We start from the raw sequence: 22,304 nt of genomic DNA, 5'->3' as shown, positions 1-22,304 counted from the left end.
TAGCAGAGTAAATACCAAAGAAATAGAAAAAAATTGAGAAATATCAGGATCTAGCTAGCGAGCTTAAGAAACTTGGAAGACTTAGACAACAATTATTCTTGTAGTAATTGGTGCACTTGGCAAAACATCCAAAGTTCTACCTAAAAGATTGAGACTGGAATTGAAACTCACATTGTCAACCTGCAGAAAAGTACTGTCCTATGTTCTGCAAGAATCCTTAGAAAGATTCTGAAGATTTGAGGAGACTTGTTATTACCAAACCTCAAGATAAAACACCTGCAAGAATGTACTAGTTTAATAATAATAATAATAATAATAATCATTATAATTGACTTCAGATCTTAACTGATTGGAAGCATTATGATGTATATGTACAGGAAGGTTAACTGGGAAGATAGTTTTTGTGCATGGCAGACGGACAGGGTCAATAAACACCAAAGATGCACAGAAAACAGATTCCATTACATGCCAGGGGAAAAAAACTAGAAGTAGTTGATAGCTTCCGTTACCTAGGTGACCAAGTGAGTAGTGGGGGTGGATGCTCTGAGAGTGTAGCTGCTAGAATAAGAATATCCTGGGCAAAGTTCAGAGAGCTCCTACCTCTGTTGGTAACAAAGGGTCTCTCATTCAGAGTGAAAGGCAGACTGTATGACGCATGTGTATGAGCAGTCATGGTATGTGGCAGTGAGACATGGGCTGCGACTGCTGAGGACATGTGTAGGCTTGAAAGAAATGAAGCTGGTATCCTTCGCTGGATGTATAATCAAGAGAGGAATCTTCCAGGAGGGCAGTGTGTCCCCACTGAGTGAAATACTACAGAAAACAAAGTTGGGGTTTGATCTGGGAAGAGTTAAGGGAAAACTGAACCACATACTATTCATGGACGATTTGGAGTTGTTCCCAAAAACTGAGGCAGAACTGGACAGCCTTGTCCAAACTGCGGATTTTCTCCAATGATATTAGGATGGAGTTTGGACTCTCAAAATGTGCTATGATGGTGATGGGATGAGGAAAGCTTGCCAGGACAGAAGGCATCTGGTGGCCAAGTGGTGAAATGATGATGGCAATTCAACCACAATCCTGGGAATATTTGAGGCAGATGGAATCAAACACCACGACATGAAAGAAAAGACAAAAAGAGAGTTCTTGAGGCAAGTGAGAAAAATATTGGCTTCAAAGCTGAATGCCAGAAACATAATTTTGGCAATAAACTCGCATGCAGTCACAGTAGTTTGCATGATGCTGGAATCCTGAAGTGGACAGAAGAAGAGTAAAAGAAGATGGATAGGAAGTCAAGAAAGCTCTTAATGATGCATGGAGTCCATCATCCATGTGCAGACACTGATTGCCTATACATGAAGAGAGCAAATGGAGGAAGGGAACTGACAAGTGTGGAAGGCTGCATGCGTATCGAACTTGAGAGCTTAATGAGATGATATCTAGCCCCAAGTAAGGAAACCTTGCTAATGTTAGTTAGGAATGAAAGAGTATTGAGAGCAGAGAAAAAAAGGGAAAACAAAGGATAAAGTACAAAAAAGGACATGAAGAAGAATTATGCAAGAAAGGACTATACAATCAATTCCATGTAGCCACAACTGAAGTTGTTTTCATCATCCTTAAACAAACCTTATTCAGAGACCTTTTGAGCAGGATGGTCTACTCAACCTGAAGAAAATTCTAACTGGGCCCCACCTGCAAGGTCATGCACGGTTTATCTTGATATGAGATCACCATATCGCGCACATATGGCAGTGATGCATGTGCCTGGTGTGCCCTTATCAGACAGGGAGTCATGATGGGTATACTGGGCTTCACATTTTTGTTACCCCCGTGTCACTTTGATGGCAGGCCCTGCTCTCTCATTCAATGATAATAATATTTGAGAAAGATCCCTGGCTTGCCATCCATGCTAGAAGTGCAAAACATTGTTCTAACATCACACATATTGAGATGAATGTTGTAGCTGTGAACATTGTTGCTTTAAATTTATCTTTTTTCCTTTATTCTTTCTTTCTTTTTTTTTCTATCACATAACTTTTCTTTGTAAATGAACAATATGGTGTGTTTGTTTTAATGACCTACCAATGTATACAATGAATTTCTTTGCCCTAGGTGTCAGGAAGTCAGTACCAAAGAAATTTTTAAATTTGAGAAATATCAGAATCTAGCCAGAAGGCTGAGGAGAATGTGGGAGATGAAGACAATAATTATTCCTGTAGTAATCGGTGCACTTGACACAACATTCATAATGCTACCTAAAAGACTGAAAGAAACTGGAATTGAAACCTGAATTGTTGACTTCAACGTCCACTGTTCAATGTTTTTATGGGTCAAACAGAATTTGTTGGAGCAGATTTTCAACAGTTGGATGCCCTTCCTGGCACCAAGCCCCACAACTTACAAGGAAGGTAATATTTCCTCATGGCCAGACAGGGACATCCAGCTATAACCATAGTATGATGTAAAGACAAGGAGACAGACATACACACACACTTATGTATATGACAAGCTTCTGTCAGTTTCTGTTGAGCAAATCCAATCACAAGATCTTGGTCAACCTGCTGCTGGAGTAGAAGAACACTGGCCAAAGGGTTCACACAGTGAAACTGAACCCAAAATCATATGGCTGGAAAGCAAATATTTTTTAACTACACAACCATGCTTGTGCCTAACTAATTTTGAATATGATAAATAGATTAGTAGAACCAGTACAGTGAACACTCTCTTGTGGGAAAATAGGAATTGGTAACATACTAACTGTTTTAGACACCTGTTTAGTCCCAAGTAGACATAGACAGCCTCTTTGACTCTGCCATCCATGACTAAATGGAACATTTAAGAGGTGACAGCTAGATGGAAAAGAGAGAGAGAGAGAGAGGGAGAGAGAGAGAGAGAGAGAGAGAGAGAGAGAGAGAGAGAGAGATACACCAACCCTTGGTTGGTACTCATTATAGCTGAGCAGACTGGAGCATCATGAAAGGAAGTGCCTTGCTCAAGATCACAACATATCACCAAGTTCAGGAATTGGACTGTGGAACAAAACCCATCCAAGGAAGTACCCCAGCATGATCACAGTACACTGACTGAAACAAGTAAACAGTAAAGATATATTTTTAAACAACACCTCATGAAACCCTTGTAATTTTTCATAGAGTCATGGGATTCCTTAGAACCCACTTTGTGAATCCCTAAATTAATATATTTATCCCTTAAGCCAGCTTACATTCTGGTTGGTCTTTACATCAATATATATATATACCCAGGCTTATTCCTCATTTTCTTTTTGGGAGGGGGTGGCCACAACAAGACACACACCAGGCATTCCATTCATTTCCCAGCTCAAAGAAGCGAGACCCTTCCTATGCTCAGGTCAAGGCATAGAACGTAATCCCCAATATCAGTAGTGGGGCCCAACAGCATATGCTGGTTTACCCCTGCAGCATCATTCTGGTTCCGTATCCCTTTGAGCAACATCAAATTCACTCATCCATCCACAAACACTCTCCAAGCATTCTCACCTTTTATAAACTCTCTTGCCTCCCTCACTCCAACACCTCTGACCACCAAAGCTTCCCTCACTCCAACACCTCTGACCACCAAAGCCTCCCTCACTCCAACACCTCTGACCACCAAAGCCTCCCTCACTCCAACACCTCTGACCACCAAAGCTTCCCTCACTCCATCCGTTCATCCACACAGACCGAGGTCTGCCTCTGGTTCTGCTGCCTACCACTTCTGCCTTCATCACCCTCCTTACCATCCACTCTTCATCCATCCTCTCCATGTGGCCAAACCACCTCAACTTTCGTCTCTCCATTCTGGGAGTTAGTTTTTCTTTCATTCCTGCTCGTCTTTACACCTCTTCATTCCTCATCCTGTCCATATTTGGTTATGCCTGTGACTCTTTGAGCAGACTTATCTATAAATTCTTCATTCTAAGTAATCAGACATAGCTTCTTTGAACTTGTCACACCCATGGAATATAATCTTAGCTTATTAACATCTTGCTTATTTGGGGCAGAGAAACAAAGGAGATCTGTAAACTTCTGTGTGGGTTGGGCTTTCTAAAACACAAACAAATGATGCCAAAGTGAAGGCAGCGCAGAGGGTGCACTCCACGAAATTAGATTCCCTGAAATCCACAATTTTTATTTCAAGACTCTAAGATTAACGTCAATCATATAAAAACATAGCCTGTAATTTGCCAGAGTGTAATATATTATGTAATTTCTCTGGTCAGGAGGTACAGTCAGTTTCTTCTTTGTTCTCTACATTTTATTGATTGCACATAGATTAACCTAAATTATTTTACTATTAGATTCTTGGTCTCCTATTCTGTTGACTTTTTCCAATTCCATTTACTATAGTTCTCGTTTAACCGAACTTTTGTTTCTTTTTGCTGCTACTGCTATGTTATTACTATTATTGTTAGTATTTTTTTCTGTAACTATTTCTATTTTTATCATTTATATATATATATATATATCTATGATGTTTCACTCAGTGTAAGCAGTTCAGGAAATACAGCCATTTGAGAATAATCATTATTTAATCCTGCCATAAAAACAGATTTGATGAATGAAATTTGTTTTTATAACATTTAATCAAAACCAACCCACGTCACATGCACATTTCTTATCAACAACATTGAACAACCCTCTTTTTTCTCTAATGTGATTATAGCTTCAGCTTTTCTTATTACACACACACACGTTTCTATGCAAGTAAAACATATATATATATATATATATATATATATATATAGGTATACATGTTTGTATATGTATAAGCACACACACACACACACATATGCATATATATATATATATATATATAAATGTATATATGTATATTTGAAGTTGAACTTAACACATGATTATTCGCTCTCAAAGATATAGTTTGTTTTATTCTTACATTCTTAAGATGAAAGAGTAGAGTCTTTTCGGCTGGTCTGGTCTGAATAAATAATGGGACAATTTTGTTTTTTGTTTTTTTGTTATAATACCTCACCCTAGGACAGATGGACATAGAAACACATATACAACCATTAACATAGAAGTATACAAAATAATCTTGTGAACAGAAATACACACGTAAACATATGCACGCTCTGAGACACATATACAGTGAGTGTTTAACATATGCACAGACAAACGGCTTTGCAAATATAAATACCTACATACACACACACGTGTGGATATTGATACAGACACAGCCTTAAAAAAACACTAGGCAAGTGAATAACGAAACCCTTCTCCTAATGAAATTCCCTCAGCAGACAAGAAATTCCTGAGATAAACTTTTGAGTTCTTCTGAAAATGACAACAACCATGGTTTCTAATTTAAGCACATGGTTAGCGATTTTGAGGGGAGGGGCAAGTCAATACCATCGACCCCAATACTGAAAGAATCCTGGTGTGTGTGTGTGTGTGTGTGTGTGTGTGTGTGCATGTGTGTGTGTCTGTGTGTGTGTGTGCATGTGTGTGTGTGTGTGTGCATGTTTGTTTAGATTTTCACTCTGTGTCAGCTGCTTCAAGCTGTGTTGTTGCCATTTCTCCAGTCATCAAATCATCTGATCCCTTTGTGTCATCGAAAATCTATAAAGAGATCCCATACTTGAAAACTAGGCAAGGGTTAGTGACAGGAAGGACATTCAGTAGTGAAACAATGTCTGGATATTTGTGTAACCCATGCCAGCATGGAAAAACAGATGTAAAACATACAAACAAATGAACAAAGAGTCATAATCTCATTTTAGATTTCGTAAATGTGTGAAACAAAATTTGAGTAACGTGTTTCCAAGCTGCTCAAGCCTTGTATTTCGATAGTCTAAAGCTTTGAATTATCTTTGAAAAAATCCAAAGCATTCCTGAATAGAATGTGTTAGAATTTGGAATGAGCCAATTGGAATAGGTGGTGCCAAAACAGCTGTGCCAAAATGTTTCCTACCCTTTAGAACCACCTAACTCCCAAGTGGTCCAGTTTTACTTAACTGTAAACAGGTACCAAAATGTCAATCACAGCAACAGGTTGGTTTTGTTAATTTTTTTTTTATTGGTCTTCTTTTGAGGGAGAGGGGAAGAGAAAAGAAACACAAAAACCAGTGCTACTTCACTGTAACGTGGCTGACAGATAGAAGCAAGGATTAAAAAAACACAAACAATGAAAGCATTTTTTTCCTCAGTTCAACTGAAAGACTAGCTGCGATGTAATGACTAACACAACTTGTTTGTGGAGGCCTGAAGCAGAGTCTGCTCTGTTAAAGACGCCCAGGACTGGCGCCAGTATTCAGACCAAGTCTCTGATTTAAGAGGAACTCAACATTTTTCATACTTTTTATAGAAGTAACCAATGTATTATGATTTCCCTTTTTTGCTTCCCTTTCCTCAGGAACACCTGTAGAGAGGTGAAAGGTCCTGGGTACTTGTCCTTCTCCTCTCATTATATTAAAATAAATGCTCATTTCATGTTAAAATCATCATGTGCAGGTGAAATAAAACAAAGGTAAAACAACATCCTCATCTCTTTCGAAAGAAAATTACAAAAAAACGAATCCACATCCTCATCAATCACTTCATGTATCTTTAAAGCCTTGAAGTCATTTGCAAAGTTTAAACTTTTTTATTATGATTTTTCTAATGAGAAACACTTTCCAGGTGTATCAATAATTAATTTTCAAAATAATCAAGAATTTTGAAGGATTTACTAAAATAAATAATTTTATTCATTATTAAGCAGGTGTTTAGAAATATAACTGAATAAAAAAATTCTTCTTTAAAACTATGATTAAATGTTTAAATTTTAAAACTTTTAGAATTTGAATCTGAATGTTTTACTCGTTTCACATCTATAAATAAAGACACTGTCCATGTGAGTTAATTGTGAAAATAATCAAGAGTTGGAAGGAGTCTGATATTTAGAACCTAGTAACCCACACTACCTGTACTGGCAAGCAAATAGGATTGATGTTTTCCTTAATTAGGTACCTAAGGTAGTTTCAAGTAGACACACCTGACTCTCACCTGAAAATCTCAGCTATGAAAGCTAAGGAGAGAAAGGACTACACCAGCACAACTTACTCCTCACTCAAGTACTCTACTTGCTATGGAACAATAGGCCAGTTATGACTTTTCTCCATTGTTCTCAGCTCTGGGTTGTAAGGTGTAGCCAATCCATCCTCACTATTCTCAGAGAGAAGGCCTTTCTCTCTCAATTTGTGTTGGTTTTGAATTGTCATCAGGTAGAGGTGTTGGCCCTATGCAAATGCCATATTAGTTTGGCCTTTCTCTTTTGATCTATCCAGGATCTTGCATTCTGAGGGCATAGTTTTTTAGGGTCATTGAAGCACAGAAACCACCACATTGTGCCAGCACAAGGTTAGCACTTATTTTTCATCCAGCTCAATAGGAACAATGCAAAATGAAGTACCTTGCTCAAGGACATCTCCTGGTCCAGGATTTGAGGCCCTAACTTTATGGTAACAAGCCCAACATACTAATTAGTAGACCACTTATTAAACAGAATTATGATGGAAGATTTAAATCTAAATGTAAAGTTTAAAAAAAAAAGGTATTTGAATCATAGAATCAGAGGTGGTTTAAGAGGGATTAATAGTAAAAGGTTTGAAACTGAAAGATTTTATCAACATAATGGAAATATAGAAGATAAAAAATAGAAGAAAGGTAACTTTTGTTTTTTTTTACCTGGATTGGAATTGCTCCACTTCCACACATAGGATCACAAACAACATCTCCATCCTGGATTTTGCAAAGTCTGAAAGATATATTTATTGAAAAATAAAATAAAACTAATTTACTTATTTTATCTGCAATAATTTTGAAGAATACAACAGGAGAAATAAAAATAACAATAAAAACAAGAGTAGAAGCAAAAACAGCAGAGGCGGCAACAACAAGAACAACAACAAATGTTTCTAACAGAGAGAGAAGGCCTGAAATTTGAGTGAAGAAGTTGAACAATACCACAGACCCCCAGGACTTGATTGATATTGTGTTTTTTTTTTTTTCACCCGGAGAAGATGAAAGGCAAAGTTGACCTCAGCAAGATTTGAAATCAGGGCACAAAGCTCTTCAACAAATATTGAAACGTTTTCTGTCTGATGCTACACAAAGTCAGAAATGTATGGTGAGGGTTTCAATACATAGACAGAAGGAAGGACATCAGAATTGGCCTTTTAGTAGGTCCTTAACTTAGACTATAAAGACCGAAAAAGATATTACAAAAGATATCTAACACCTTAAAGATCTTACCAAACTAATGTTCTTAAAAATTGCTTCAGATTTTGGCACAAAGTCAGACATTTTAGGGAGAGGGGATTACTTGATTACATCAGACCCAGAACTTGGGTGATACTTTATTTGATCGACCCTAAAAATATGAAAGGTAAAGTTGACCCCTGAAGGATTTGAACTCAGAACAAAAAGCTGGACAAGATGCCTCTAAGCATTTTGTCCAATGCACTAATGATTATTCTGCCATCTCTGTTGCTTTCCTTTGGTCTTAAACATAATAATTCTTTCTATCATAGGTACAAGGTGAGACATTTTGAAAGGAGGGAACAGTTAATTAAATCTGAACCTGTAATTTACTGGGGTTGATGCAACTGAATTTTATTGACCCCAGAAGCATAAGAAGCAATACTAACCTCAACAACATTCAAACTTATGCAGAACTAAATACTTGTCAGGAATAAAATTCAATGTTCTACCAATTCAGTCATCCAGTAGTAGAATAACAATCATCATCATCATTGTTTTAACGTCCCTTTTTCTATGCTTGCATGGGTCAGACAGAATTCGTTGAGGCAGATCTTCTATGGCTGAAATCCATTGGTGTCACTAATCTTCCCCTGTTTTGAAGCAGGGTAATGTTTCTCCATGGTCAGACATATTTTTCACAGAAAACTGGGATCAAACGACCCTGCTTGTAGAATGGTGATGCTCCTTTACAGCCATCACCTGATGTCTAAACAAGAGTACACATGGCTACATTCACACATACTACATCATCATCACCATCATTTACCATGTTTGCCATGTTGGATAGTTTGACAGGAGATGGTGAGACAGAGAACTGCACCAATCTACAATGCCTGCAATACACATGCACATACATATGGTGGGCTTCCACACAGTTTCCACTTATGAAATCCACTTACAAGACTTTCGTTGGCCAAGGATAAAACAGAAGAGGTGCTGTGCAGTGAGACTGAATCCAAAGCCATATGATCGGGAAGCAAGCTCGTTAACCACACTGGCACACCTAGGCCTCTGCCACGCAGTGAAACTGATCCCCAAACCACTCGGTTGGCTGTTTTAAACCTCTTCCTCGCAATGTATGTACTATATTTTGTTCTGTTTTCATTTCACATATATAAAAGAACTACAGTTTTGTATTCAAATATTTCTGTATGCAGGGCCTTACTACTGTATTTAAAAGTATAATGTATTCTCTTCTGATCAATAAGAACAAACACTATCTCTTATTATATTTATTGTTATCTGAAGATTAGTCCAAGATAAGCAGTCTTATGCCGAAATCTCACAATGCATCAGCTTATTTTGCAGGTGAAATTTTCTTGCTATCAGATCTTCTTCTCAATTCCTGTTCTTTACACAAGATATATATATATATATATATATATATATATATATATATATATATATATATATATATACACAACACACATGCACATACATATAAATACATACATTAATATACACACGTATAAGAATATATAAATACACATACGTATCTTTAATCTTGATAGCAAGTTCTATAGAGAAGATGGTTTGGAACCAATATCACTTTGACAACCAAATCTCTGGAAGGTTTATGACTCATGCTAGCTTTTAAGTAAAGGGGGAATCATTGGTTTCAAAATTATATTCTTCACATCTCCATCTTTTTCTCTCATACTCATGCACAAAAGTACGTGTGTGTGTGTGCGCGCGTGTACGTGTGTGCATGTATGTGTGCGTGTGTACACACACAAATGGAAGAAGCATTGCTCAATATGTACAAAAAGACTTAAATTATTTGATGTTTATGCTTCTCTCCATCACATCTCAGAGTTTCTGTTACATGCAGTTGTTCAGAAATATATTTTTTGCTATCTAAAGAATCAAATATAGCAAGGAACTTTTTTTGCTCAACCATTTTGGCATTACCTGTTTGGCATTACCTGTTTGGCTCACACCTTTAATATGATATGTTTCACATTTTCTCTCATTCTCTCCTTCACTTCTCTTTCAAGTGTAAGAGAAAAGAGAAAGTGTTTATATTAATAATGTTTAATTAATAAATTGAAATCTCCCTCCTCTCTCTCTCTCTCTCTCTCTCTTTCTCTGTGAATATATTTCTGCGAATGCATGCACGTTTGTGTGTTCACCTCCAGTACTGAAGCATATTGTCACCAAAACAGGTTCAATCCCCAGTCAGCTGCATCCAATCATCTCATTCCAAGAAACTTACCAGTGACAAAGTGTATAATCAGATTTGAATGAACAAATTAATGAACACACGTTTTCATATGCATACATACATACATACATATATACAGACAGACAGACAGACATACAGAACAACAATTAAAATCTTCACTTTCTCTTTCTCTCATTCTTTCTATTTATATGTGTATATTTCTGAGAGCACACATGCATATGTGTGCATGTATGTGTGTGTATGCACGTGTGTGTGTGTGTGCATATGTGTGTGTGTGCACGCGTGTGTGTGTGCATGTGTGTGTGTGTGCACGCGCGTGTGCATGTATGTGTGCATGTGTGCGTGTGTGTGCATGTGTGCATGTGTGTGTGTGCCTCCCGTACCAAAACATACTCCCATGAGAATAGGTTGAAATTCCAGTCTTTAGCATCCCGACTGCTGTCCCCTGTAATTCCATTCTATACTGTGTTACATTATCCAATGCATGAGTGTGTGTGTGCATTTTTTAAAATAGGAAGTTGTCATTTGAGAGAGATTTGGCTGTTATTTGAAATGCTGTTTCAAGCAGCATTAGAAAAAGCTGCCATCTAGAAGCTCCCTCATCAACTCAATTGCATAAACTTAACTTACAAAGTAACAAAGTCTTTTATTATTATTGTTTTTATTTTTTTTTATTTTAGTTCACTACAAATGATAAAATAGACTAGAAATATTTAAATAAAATGTCAGATGAGACTAAAATTTAAATAAACAAAATTATCGATTCCCATTTCCTCTACAATGAATGAAAAAAGTTTCCACTTTTTTTATATTGTGTAATATATAAAGAAAATGAAAAATAAAAATACTGTTAAATACGTAACAGTACAGATTTTTGGTATAAACATACAAAAAAGCAAGGGAAACTACATAAAATATGTCTTGGAGAAAATCGGTAAATCAGTAAAAGTTACCGATTTTTATTTTGTAATTTCCAAAATAATTTGCTTTGTAAAACTAGAAGAAAATATTAAAAAAAAGACTTTAAAAAAAATGAAACTCTAAGTTTAGATAGAATAAATGTTAAATGCATCACAATGTAATAGCATTACAAATATATAAGAATAAGTTGGTCTAACTTGTGGTTTTTGTTTTATTCAATGCCATTTTTTTTACTGTAGCAGTAGACAAACAATACTCTCTTCCAACCCATTGCTGCTTTGTGTGTGAGAAATTTTAAACACATGGATTTCAATTCAATCCCATTTTATGGCACCCTGAGCAAATGTCCTTTTCTTTCGCCTCTGGGGGTAGATGCAAAATTAAACAGAAGTCTGCCGTATAGAATGTGTGTTTGTGCATATGTATGTACTGACAATAAGGAAGCACAAAGAGACAGCAATCATCTGTGAAGATGGAGCAGTCACGATACATACATGAGAATGTATGAATGAGTGCATACATACGTGTGTGTGTGAGTGAATGTTGATATTCCACATGATTATTATTATGGTATCATCAGAGTAAAACAGAGACATCATACATAAATGTACATATGAATATATATATATATATATATATATATATATATATATATATATATATATATATATATATCATCATCATCATTTAACGCCTGTTGTCCCTGCTGGTATGGGTTTGACGGTTTGACTGGGCTGGCAGGCTGGAAGGCTGCACCAGACTCCAGTCTGATTTGGCATGGAGAGTAATGGGTACTTCTGTGTGCCACCAACAGAGGTGCCATTTGCATGACACTGAATTGTGTTTATGTGCCACCAGTATGGGTGCCACTTTGCATGACACCGTTATCTGTCATGACTGTGATTTTGCTCGGCTTGATCTGTCTTCTTCTCAAGCACAGCATAATGCCAAAGGTCTTGGTCACTGCCTCTGTGAGGCCCAACACTTAAAGGAAACTCAGCCACTTTGCCTCCGTGAAGCCCCACATTCAAAAAATGTTCTTTACATGCCACCAGCACGGTTGCACTTGGCTTATCAAGTCCTCTCGAGCACAGTACATCACCAGTCATTGCCTCTGTGAGATTCAAAGTTCGAAGATCATGCTTCACCATCTTGTCCCATGTCTTCCTGGGTCTACCTCTACCACAGGTTCCCTCCACAGTTAGAGATCAGCACTTCTTTACCCAGCTGTCCTTGTCCATACCAGCACAGTTGTCTCTCTTGCACACCACATTTGATGCCTCTTATGCTTAATTTTTCTCTCAAGATGCTTACACTCTGTCAAACATGCACACTGACGTTGCACATCCAGCAAAGCATACAAGCTTCATTTCTTTCAACTCTACACATGCCTTCGGCTGTCACAGCCCATGCTTCACTGCCATGTAGCATAGCTGTTCGCACATGTAAGTATATATATATATATATATATATATATATATATATATATATATGTGTGAAATAATAATAATTAAACAGAAAATCGGTTTGATATTCAATAATTTGTATGCCATACCTGCATGTATGGCCTACAAAGCATTGACTACCTGTTTTTCTGCTCATTACTATTTTTATTATTTGGTTCATATTCCATACACTACCCTACTCCATGACTGATGCACCATGTCGTACACACAGGATACTGGACTGGAGAGGGGAACCCACTATTAAGCCCAATTTTTGGCTGCATGTCACACTTTATTGTACTTCTTTATTTATGTATATATATATGTGTGTATATGTGTGTAAATATGTATGTAAGTGTATATGTGTATATATGTATGTGCATGTGAATGTTGATATTTTGCATATTCTTGCATGATATCATTTTAACAAAAGAGTGACATCACGTTCATATCGTCTTCAAATGGTTTTTGTGACAAGCAGAAGAATAACAAAAATCCCTGACTTGGAAAATAAGTTGGAGATGCAATGCTTACATTATAATATATAATCATTTGCTACATGCACTTGCCATCTTAGGAAGGACAGGAAGTAGAATCCCTATGAGTGATTGAATAACATTGAAAATGGTTGGTTTGATTCTGATCTCAAGCTGTCAAATAAGCCCACACCCTGTCTTGCGCTATAATGTAGCTGCCTGTCACTATCCCTCTTCCATAACTCCCTCCTCTTCTATCTAATTTCAAAGCAAAACTAAATACATACAGACAGGATTTCATATATTTAGATACTCTTAGTTTCAGAGTTAACAACTCTGATACCAAATTCCTTGTTCAGTTGGAAGATATAACTAGAATGAATATTTGCATGTTTATTCTTGCTACAGACCAAATAGATGTCAAACTTTCACTAGTTTGCTGAAATTTATTAAAAACTATTTTGCATATTAAACAAACCACAAAGTGAAAATCTAATTAAATTGTAAAAAGGATAAATCTTTTATTTGTTAAATGAAAGTATCAGAAAAACAGATGAGAAAAGAAGATCAAAAAGTGATCAGAAATACATGTTCGTAATTGTTGATAGTGAAATAATATTGGAAGGTCAAATGCATTATTTATATTCAAACAGCAGATATTTTAAATGAGCAACCTAACAACTGAAAGCATTTTCACAGTAGGAACCAAGTTGCAGATTGAAATCTATGTTTCTCTTAATAAGATAAATTAAAGAGAATGTGTACAGAATGAATATTACAGTGGTATCAGATTTATAACTTTAAATAATCTAAAACAACGGCAGCAATCATTTTTAAAATTGATGCTGCATTTGTAGAAAAGAAGAACAGAAGATGGTTGTACCACTGTGTAGACTTCATCTCAATACTAAGCGACTATTGACACTTATTACTACTTGATGAGGTTAGCCATAACCTGGAATATATCTGAGAACTACCACAATACCTGCCTGTATAATTTTATCCCTATACACTCACATTATATCTCTCCTACATATGTGGGAAATTCTGTCTGTTGGTGTGTCTGTTTGCGGAGTTGTTAGCTAACTTCTCCTTCACCGTTTTATCGATTTTGATGAAACTTGACGCACGAATAGAACTCTGACCTTCAAAGTGGATGTAACTCATGAAAGAAAACCCAAAAGGACATGGGATGATATACTGAAAGGTAACCTGAGAACACTGACCCTTTTGGGTGAGATGATAAAGGACTGGGATACCTGGTGCCTTGCTGTACTCAAGAAGGTTCATCCTCCACAGCAGAATTGTTAAAGCCACATCCCCAGGTGAAGAGGACTGGCCTGCAAGGGTCCTGCGAGGGTGCCATGTAAAAAGTACTCATGTCGGTGCCACATGAGTGCCACTTGCGCAGGTTCCATGTAAAAGTGCTTCTGTGTGTGTAACATGTTAAAAGCACCCAACACACACCCTCAGAGTGGGTGGCATTAGGAAGGACATCCACCCGTAGAAACCAAAGTGAACCAGACTGGAATTTGGTGCAGCTTCTCAACTTGCCAGCTCTGGTTAAATTGTCCAATCCATGCCACCATGGAGAACAGATGTTAAAAAATGATGATGATGATGATGCATACATGTATGTATGTGTGTGTGTGTGTGTGTATACAATGGGCATTTTTCAGTTTCCTCTCTACCAAAACCACTCACAGGGCTTTGGTTGGCTTGACGCTTTAAATGACACTTGCCCAAGATGTCAGGCAGTGAGGCTGAACCCAGAACCATATGGTTGGGAAGCAAGCTTCTTGCCACACAGCCACACCTGTACCTACACACACACACACATATATATATATATATATATATATATATATATATATATATATATATTATAAATATATGTATATGTATTTATGTGTGAACACACACACTCACAGAGTCACTTTTAAATATAATATTAGTTTTTCATTCCAATGTTCTCTTAATATTGTTTCACCCATTCTCCAGCTAAATATAAAATGTAAAGCAAACATGAAAATGTTAGAACATCAAGTGAGAACTGATGAATTCCTCATTTTCTGGTTGTTATAAGTAATTATCTCTCAATGAAATTAATTCAAAGATATGATTTAACATGAAAAAATTTTTTTTTTAAATTTGCAAAATTAAAAGAGAAATATTGAGACAAAAATCATTAGATTCTCATTTTATTCAATTTGATATGATTTAATGAGATAAAATGGAGAGCTAACGAGCCATAAGTAAGTACAGTACAGAATAACTACAATTGTCCAATAACAATTTTATAAAATGATGTGAGATTAAAATGTTAGATTCAGAAGAAGAAGAAAAAAAAACCAAAAACTTCGATGGACTGTAGATTTTTAGCATCTTTGATCTACACAAGATCTTTATAATTAGAAATGAAAATAATAATCTCTTAAATTGTTCATTCAATGCAAAAAAGAAATGCAAAAAGAAAAAAAGATATTTTCATTAGTTGAACTGTCCACATAATTTAATGTATTTGAAAGAACTCAGCAGAATTGCGAGAATAAAATAAGAAATGGATGTTGAAGTAGAACTACGACCATTCTCGATTCAACAGCTCCACTTTTCCTTGGAATTAGTTTAGTAGTTCACCTGATTTTGTTTTTCTTTCATCTTACTCAGCATTTTGCTGTACATGGGTTTTTAATTAATTAATTAACTGAAACACTTTATTAATCAGCACATATGAAATACTTAAAGAAGTCAGTTAATGAAAGTGACACAAATGGGCGAGCCAGTGACATAAATTTAGATAAATAAATAAAGAGGTTATGTTCAGAATGCAGTGTGCCAGAATAAAAAAGAAGAAAACATACCTTAATTAATTAAAATTTTATCTTCATTTGAGAAAGAAAAGAAAGACCAAGCAGTAATTGTTTAATGTCACTCAAAGAAATAGGGTGGTAATTTCAAAGTATTAAGAATTAATCCACTAGAGATATCTTGAATTAGTGGTTCTCAAGCATTTATAGGGCACAGTCTGGGATTTAGTTTAAGGGTCACTATTGACCAACAGGCTTAGTTTACTTCTGGAGAAGCAAAAAGGTACATAACTGAATGCAATTTTTGTTTCACACAAACACACACAAGGATATCTTGATGGCTTCGTTATCACTGTCTACTTTTCCCTTGTGAAAATAAATGGAGTATTCTACTTAATTGTATTGAATGATCTTTCAACTAACCTTTCACTGGTATTATATATGACTAGAAGTCAAACTACATACACACAGGGTGTCCCAGAAAGATTTACCCATGCTTAAAAGTTTCCCTAAAGGTAACATTATCAACATTTTATACAAAGATGATTTGTATACGTCTTTTGTTCATGAGTCAATTGTTTCGTTTGTAAAGCAAAATGAGACTGGAGTGAGTAGGAGCCTTTAGGATCCTAACTTTGAAATTGCAACAGAGAATTAACCTTTTATTTTTAAGTTTTGAATTTTATGTCATGTGAAGAGATAGAATATGAGAGCTTATAGTGGGTTTATGGTGGTTTTGACTGCTATTTCTAGACATGCAAGGGTTTTTTTGCAACCTTAACCATTATAATTGTGATTTATTCATAATTATACACACTTCTTTTATGAAATTTATATATATATACCATGGGATTCAATCTGTTAAATTCTTATCTACAAAGCATTAATCAACCGAACACTATGGAGAAAGTTAATTGCTGAAAATGACTGAGAGTGGAATTATACTCAGAGTTACAAAGTTATGAAGCCATTTTCTTAGCCACGGAATATCTTCCCACATTTCTCCACCTGTATTCTTCAATCTATGTGTTAATACTTTTACTTTACCAAAATGAAAAACAATGTCAGTTTTTTTGAGTTTTTTCTTCTTCTTCTCCTTGTTTTTCAGTGTGGCACAGCATAATTGATTGAACAGAATCCAATTATAGTATTACTAGTTCTGAATTTATTGATCAGTGAGTCCACGAAGAGCACAGTCAGATCTGATAGAATATGAATCTTGAGAAGTGAGTGAAAGAGAAAAGAAAAAACTAAATACATTAAAAAAAAATGTGAAAAATGTAAATAGTGCAATGCATATAGCTTAGCATTCTCCTGTGGTGACCTTGTCCATTACCTACAAAGCAAGAGTTTCTATTTAAAAGATGTCTTGAAGCTTCAACCAATTTTGTCACTATTATCTCAGCTAATAAAGTTATGCGATAGTTTTATTGCTCCTTCTCAACTCTGTTTTATGATTATGTTATTTCAGTTTTACTCAGTGAAAAAAATTATAACAGAAAAGAAAAAAGATAAATAAAAATAGAAAAAGCAGAAGAAATCTCTGAGAACTAATTTCTTGTTCAAAGCATAGAATTATAAATAATTGTGCAAATTAAATTGAATTTATAGTTGGACAGTTTTGCATAAAAGCATATTAGCTATGATTTATCAAGGGATTAATGTCAGGTGCTTTGATTGCAACTTAATTAATCTTGTTGTCAGAACTTCAAAGTGCAGTTAGGTAGAATACAATTTAATCCTTCAAAATAAAATTTAAAAAAAAACACCAGCAACCCCCTTTTTTTAGTGTCTCGTTGACAAAAGAAGACCATCCCCACAATGGACTGTCTCACATGGAGCATCAAACAGGTTTTTATTAGATTAGTAACAAAACAACTCAAAGAAAACATGCAAAAATATAAATAGTTTAAGTTGCACTGAAATACTATGAGATGCTAGAAATAAGTTATGGAGGAGACAGCTGAGGCCCAATAACTTACTGAAACTACTAGAACTACTATTAACTTTACAGGAATATATATATATTTATATGTGTATGTGTGTGTGAGTGCATGAGTATTACACACACACATATACATAACTATATATATATATATATATATATATATATATATATATATATATATATGCATACACCCATATGGTACACACATACAGACATCTCTCTCTCTCTCTCTCTCTCTCTCTCTCTCTTTTTATATATATATATATATATACACATATGCATGCACACACACATAGTAATGTATATATTACACACACACACTCACGCAGAATGTGTGTGTGTGTGTGTGATACCAGTGTTCTTTTATCTATTTAATTACATTTTGACTGCTAAATTAAAATGACTCAACAGACAGCTTCTCAACTGAAATGCCTTCACTGCTTTAATTTTTACTTGCAATAAATATTTTCAAGAAAACACCACCCTCTATTAGATGATGCAAACATTTTATTACTTATCAATTCTATTTCAAAAGAAAGAAATATATTTTCTTATTTATTAACTCTAATCTTCCCATTAAATAATGGCTCAATCCCTTGGACTAGGAACGAAATCAGTTTTCTTTGCATAAGCATCAAATGTAATAAACTAAATGTAGCTCAGTAATATCTGGTGGTGAGGTTGGTATATATTTTATGTATTCTAGAGAAACGAAAGGCCAAGCCAGGCCAAACTAAACCAGACTGAACTAAACCAAAGCAAGCCAAGCCAATGCAAGCCTTGCCTAGCACTACCAAGCCACATCATGCCTAACCAAACAAAGCCTAACCAAATCAATCAACACTCATTAATCCAAGCCAATCAAATATGACTCCAACTAAAAGAATTACTTTATAATGCATTATTGATACTGAAGAGAAAAGTGTTGAGAATGAATTAATGAAAATGGGTTAATGCCAAATTTCAGCAAAAGAAAAAGAGAGGGGGAGGGGGGAGAGAGAAAGAGGGGGGGGGAGAAAGGGCGAGGAAGAGGGAGAAAAGTGGTAGTAAGAGGAGTGGAATTTGAAGTAAAGCAAGATTGGCAAGTAACTGGTGCTAATTCAGATCCAAACTTTGGAATCTGAATCAGTCTTATTAGTATGAAACAGTTTTCAAGAACCAAAAATCTATAATGTTGATGTTGTTGTTGTTATTGTAATGGATGGAGATTTTTAACTCCAGGTCAGACCTGATTAAGCAGATTAAGAAATTTCAATCTTGACCATTCTGAATTATTTTTAAGCAATGTCCCAGACATTATCCAACAAGTTCTTTCATTTTCTTGAAGATAGTAAATTTTTCTCTTTTAATCATACACTCCTCAATTAAAAATAAGTGAAGGACACTTTGGGTAATGTAGTCCTAGGTATACAGCACCTTGAAATAAGATGGGATGGTCATGGTTAGAAAGCCTTTGGTCAGAGATCTGATCACTGAAGATGGAATCTGTATCTAAACAAGAACAGAATCAGTGACTGATGCAAACCCACTAATATTTCTGCACATGTAACAATAACACGAAGAAAACAGGAGAGCATATCACAAACAGCTACGGCATGAGTAGAACCATTGTTGCTATGTGGAACACAAGTGAGCATCTGCGTAGCCAAATCCCCCTCGAATCAAAGGCTACAGTCTTGAAAAGAGTCATTAAATAACATATTCAAAAACATATCCGAAGCATCAAATTGGCAGAATTAGAAAAGAGTATTGGAAACCATGGCCTGTGGTATTTGTTCCAGTTCTTTGTGCTTCGAGATCAAATCCTACCAAAATCAACATTTGCTTTCATCATTTTGGAGATAATAAGAAAAATAGACCAATCCAGGATGATGGATTTGTGAAAGCCTTGCAAACAAGATGGATAACTTGGGATATGTTTTCTAGGACTTTGTGTTCTGACGACAACATTCATGATGACATTGGGATCATTCTATATTAACCCCTACCTTTGGACAACAACCAAAAGCATAGAGATGAGAAGGTCTTACATCTGGTGTGCATGGATCACTGTCCAACCTCTGTAAAAGATTCTCATCAAGGTCAATACATACTTATGTACGAGGTAGTATCAAAAAGTTCCCGAACTTGTTCTGTAGCATACCAACAGATGGCAGCACATGGTTGCATACACAGTGAGAGCTAGTAGTAACCTCCATAAGGCAGTGAGCTGAGTGACATGCACCCTGTCACTGAGCTCTCTGCTCTTGTGAGTTCCTCACCAAAGACAACATGGTATCACTTCCACACCACCCACCCACCCACCCTGGTCACCAGGTTTAGCACCTGCAGACTTCCATCTCTTCTCCAAGATGAAAATGCAGTTCAAAGGTCACCATTTTAACACCGTTGTCAAAATCCAGAGCAAATTGCAGAAGGTCCTCAACTTGCTTACGGAAAGTGACTTCCAGGTTGGATTCCAAAAGTGGCAGGAATGCTGCGACCGGTGTATTGCAGCACAAGATGACCGTTTCAAAAGTGAGGAGGTTAAAACTTAGGGAAAGAAGTTATTTTTTATTCAACAGAACCAGTCTGGGAACTTTTTGATACCACCTCATAGATATAGAATCAATGTGACAAAGGGGTCCATTGTCATCACTGTTATCATTGTTGTCATCATCTTCATTTTACATCCATTTTTGAGGCTGATATGGGTAGAATGACTCAACAGAATCCGATAGGTCAATGGATGCTCTTGTTCCATTGTCTCAGTTTTGGTACAGCTTCTCTGACTAAATGCTTCTCTTAATGCAAACCATATCATGAATAGAATATTGGGTTGCAAGACCAAAGAACTACCAAATCAGAAAGAGAGAAGAGGATGGAAAGTGATGACTTTAGATGGGGGTGAAGAGAGGCGAAGAAGTGAAAGTAGGAAGGGAGGAAGTTTATTGTTAGCAGAAGGTGTTAGCGGGTTGGGGAGTAGGAGTAATTAATACAATGGAAAGAGTGGTGTCGGGTGGAGGTAGTGGAAGTATGCCAAGAAGGTAAAATATATAAGGATGGGTGGCTCGGATGGAGTTGTGCTAGAAACAGAAATATTCTAAAAAGATTAGCTGTATGGTCATGCTGGAATGTCTTTCATCATAAATTGGACCATTAAAATTGAATTCTACATCTTCATTATTATCATTATTATTATTATTATTATTATTGTTATTATTATTATCATCATCATTTCCTTAATACCAGGTGAATGGAAAAAAGCGGTAAAACTTGCAGTATTTCAGTATTTTCACTCTGCAAGATAAATATTCCATTTTCTTGAGGTTAAAAAGATCTCAGTTTTTCCCAAGATAGCTTCAAGTCAAACATAAGTATTTGCACCAAACATTGACCAACAACAACAAAAACACATCAAATGAATTCTCAGACACACTTTACTCATTCTTTCAACTTGGAGACACACCACAGACCCAATAAAAGAGCAGGAAATGTCGTCTTTTGATAACAAACACAAGCTAGTCACAAGTTAAATCGCCCAACTGATACATACACATGTGTATACATAGGCATGTGTGTGTATATATATATATATGTGTGTGTGTGTGTGTGTGTCCACATATATATATATATATATATATATATATATATATATACACACATACTCATACATGTGTATGCACACACATATATGCACATATATATATGTATAAATATATATGTATATATCTATATAAGTGTATATATCTATATATGTGTATATATATATATATATATATATATATATATATGTGTGTGTGTGTGTGTGTATCTCTCTCTCTCTCTCTCTCTCTCTCTCTATGTGTGAAATATATGTATATCTATATATATACACACACATGCATATATATATCCTTTAAGCTCATGTACAGGGGAAACATTTTTGAGTATGTATATAAAAACTCCTATTTTATTGACCAGGCTACAGCCTAGTGATACCAACTTGCAATAGCAGTCTTATGGAGTTGTACCAAGCTGTGTCGATATATTGTAGATTAAATATAGTAATAATAATAATAATAATAATAATAATAATAATAATAATAATAATAATAATAATAATAAAAATAAAAATAATAATCCATCGATGGAATTTATAATTATTTTAATGCATTGCTATGCACATTTCCATAAATGACATGTTTCTTACTATCATAGTCTATATTTCTGGGATGATTACAGTAGAATCTTTATTAGCCTTGGACATTGGGTGCATCATAGT

The 22,304-nt window shown here is 35.6% G+C and overlaps 1 protein-coding gene across 1 annotated transcript in view; it reads right to left on the bottom strand.

Annotated features, from left to right (window-relative positions):
* The window catches only part of LOC106876489 (tRNA (guanine(6)-N(2))-methyltransferase THUMP3), a 1,026,994-nt gene that overhangs the window by 250,471 nt on the left and 754,219 nt on the right, over window positions 1-22,304 (bottom strand). Inside the window, exon 4 of the mRNA XM_052970899.2 lies at window positions 7,704-7,773. Within this exon, the coding sequence (XP_052826859.1) occupies window positions 7,704-7,773 (70 nt within the window). The remainder of the gene's footprint in view (window positions 1-7,703; window positions 7,774-22,304) is intronic.

Source organism: Octopus bimaculoides, chromosome 9, assembly GCF_046866305.1.
Source record: "Octopus bimaculoides isolate indiv1 chromosome 9, ASM4686630v1, whole genome shotgun sequence".
Lineage (NCBI taxonomy): Eukaryota > Metazoa > Mollusca > Cephalopoda > Octopoda > Octopodidae > Octopus > Octopus bimaculoides.
Note: the sequence above shows the minus strand (reverse complement) of the source record. Positions and strands in the feature narration are given on the sequence as shown.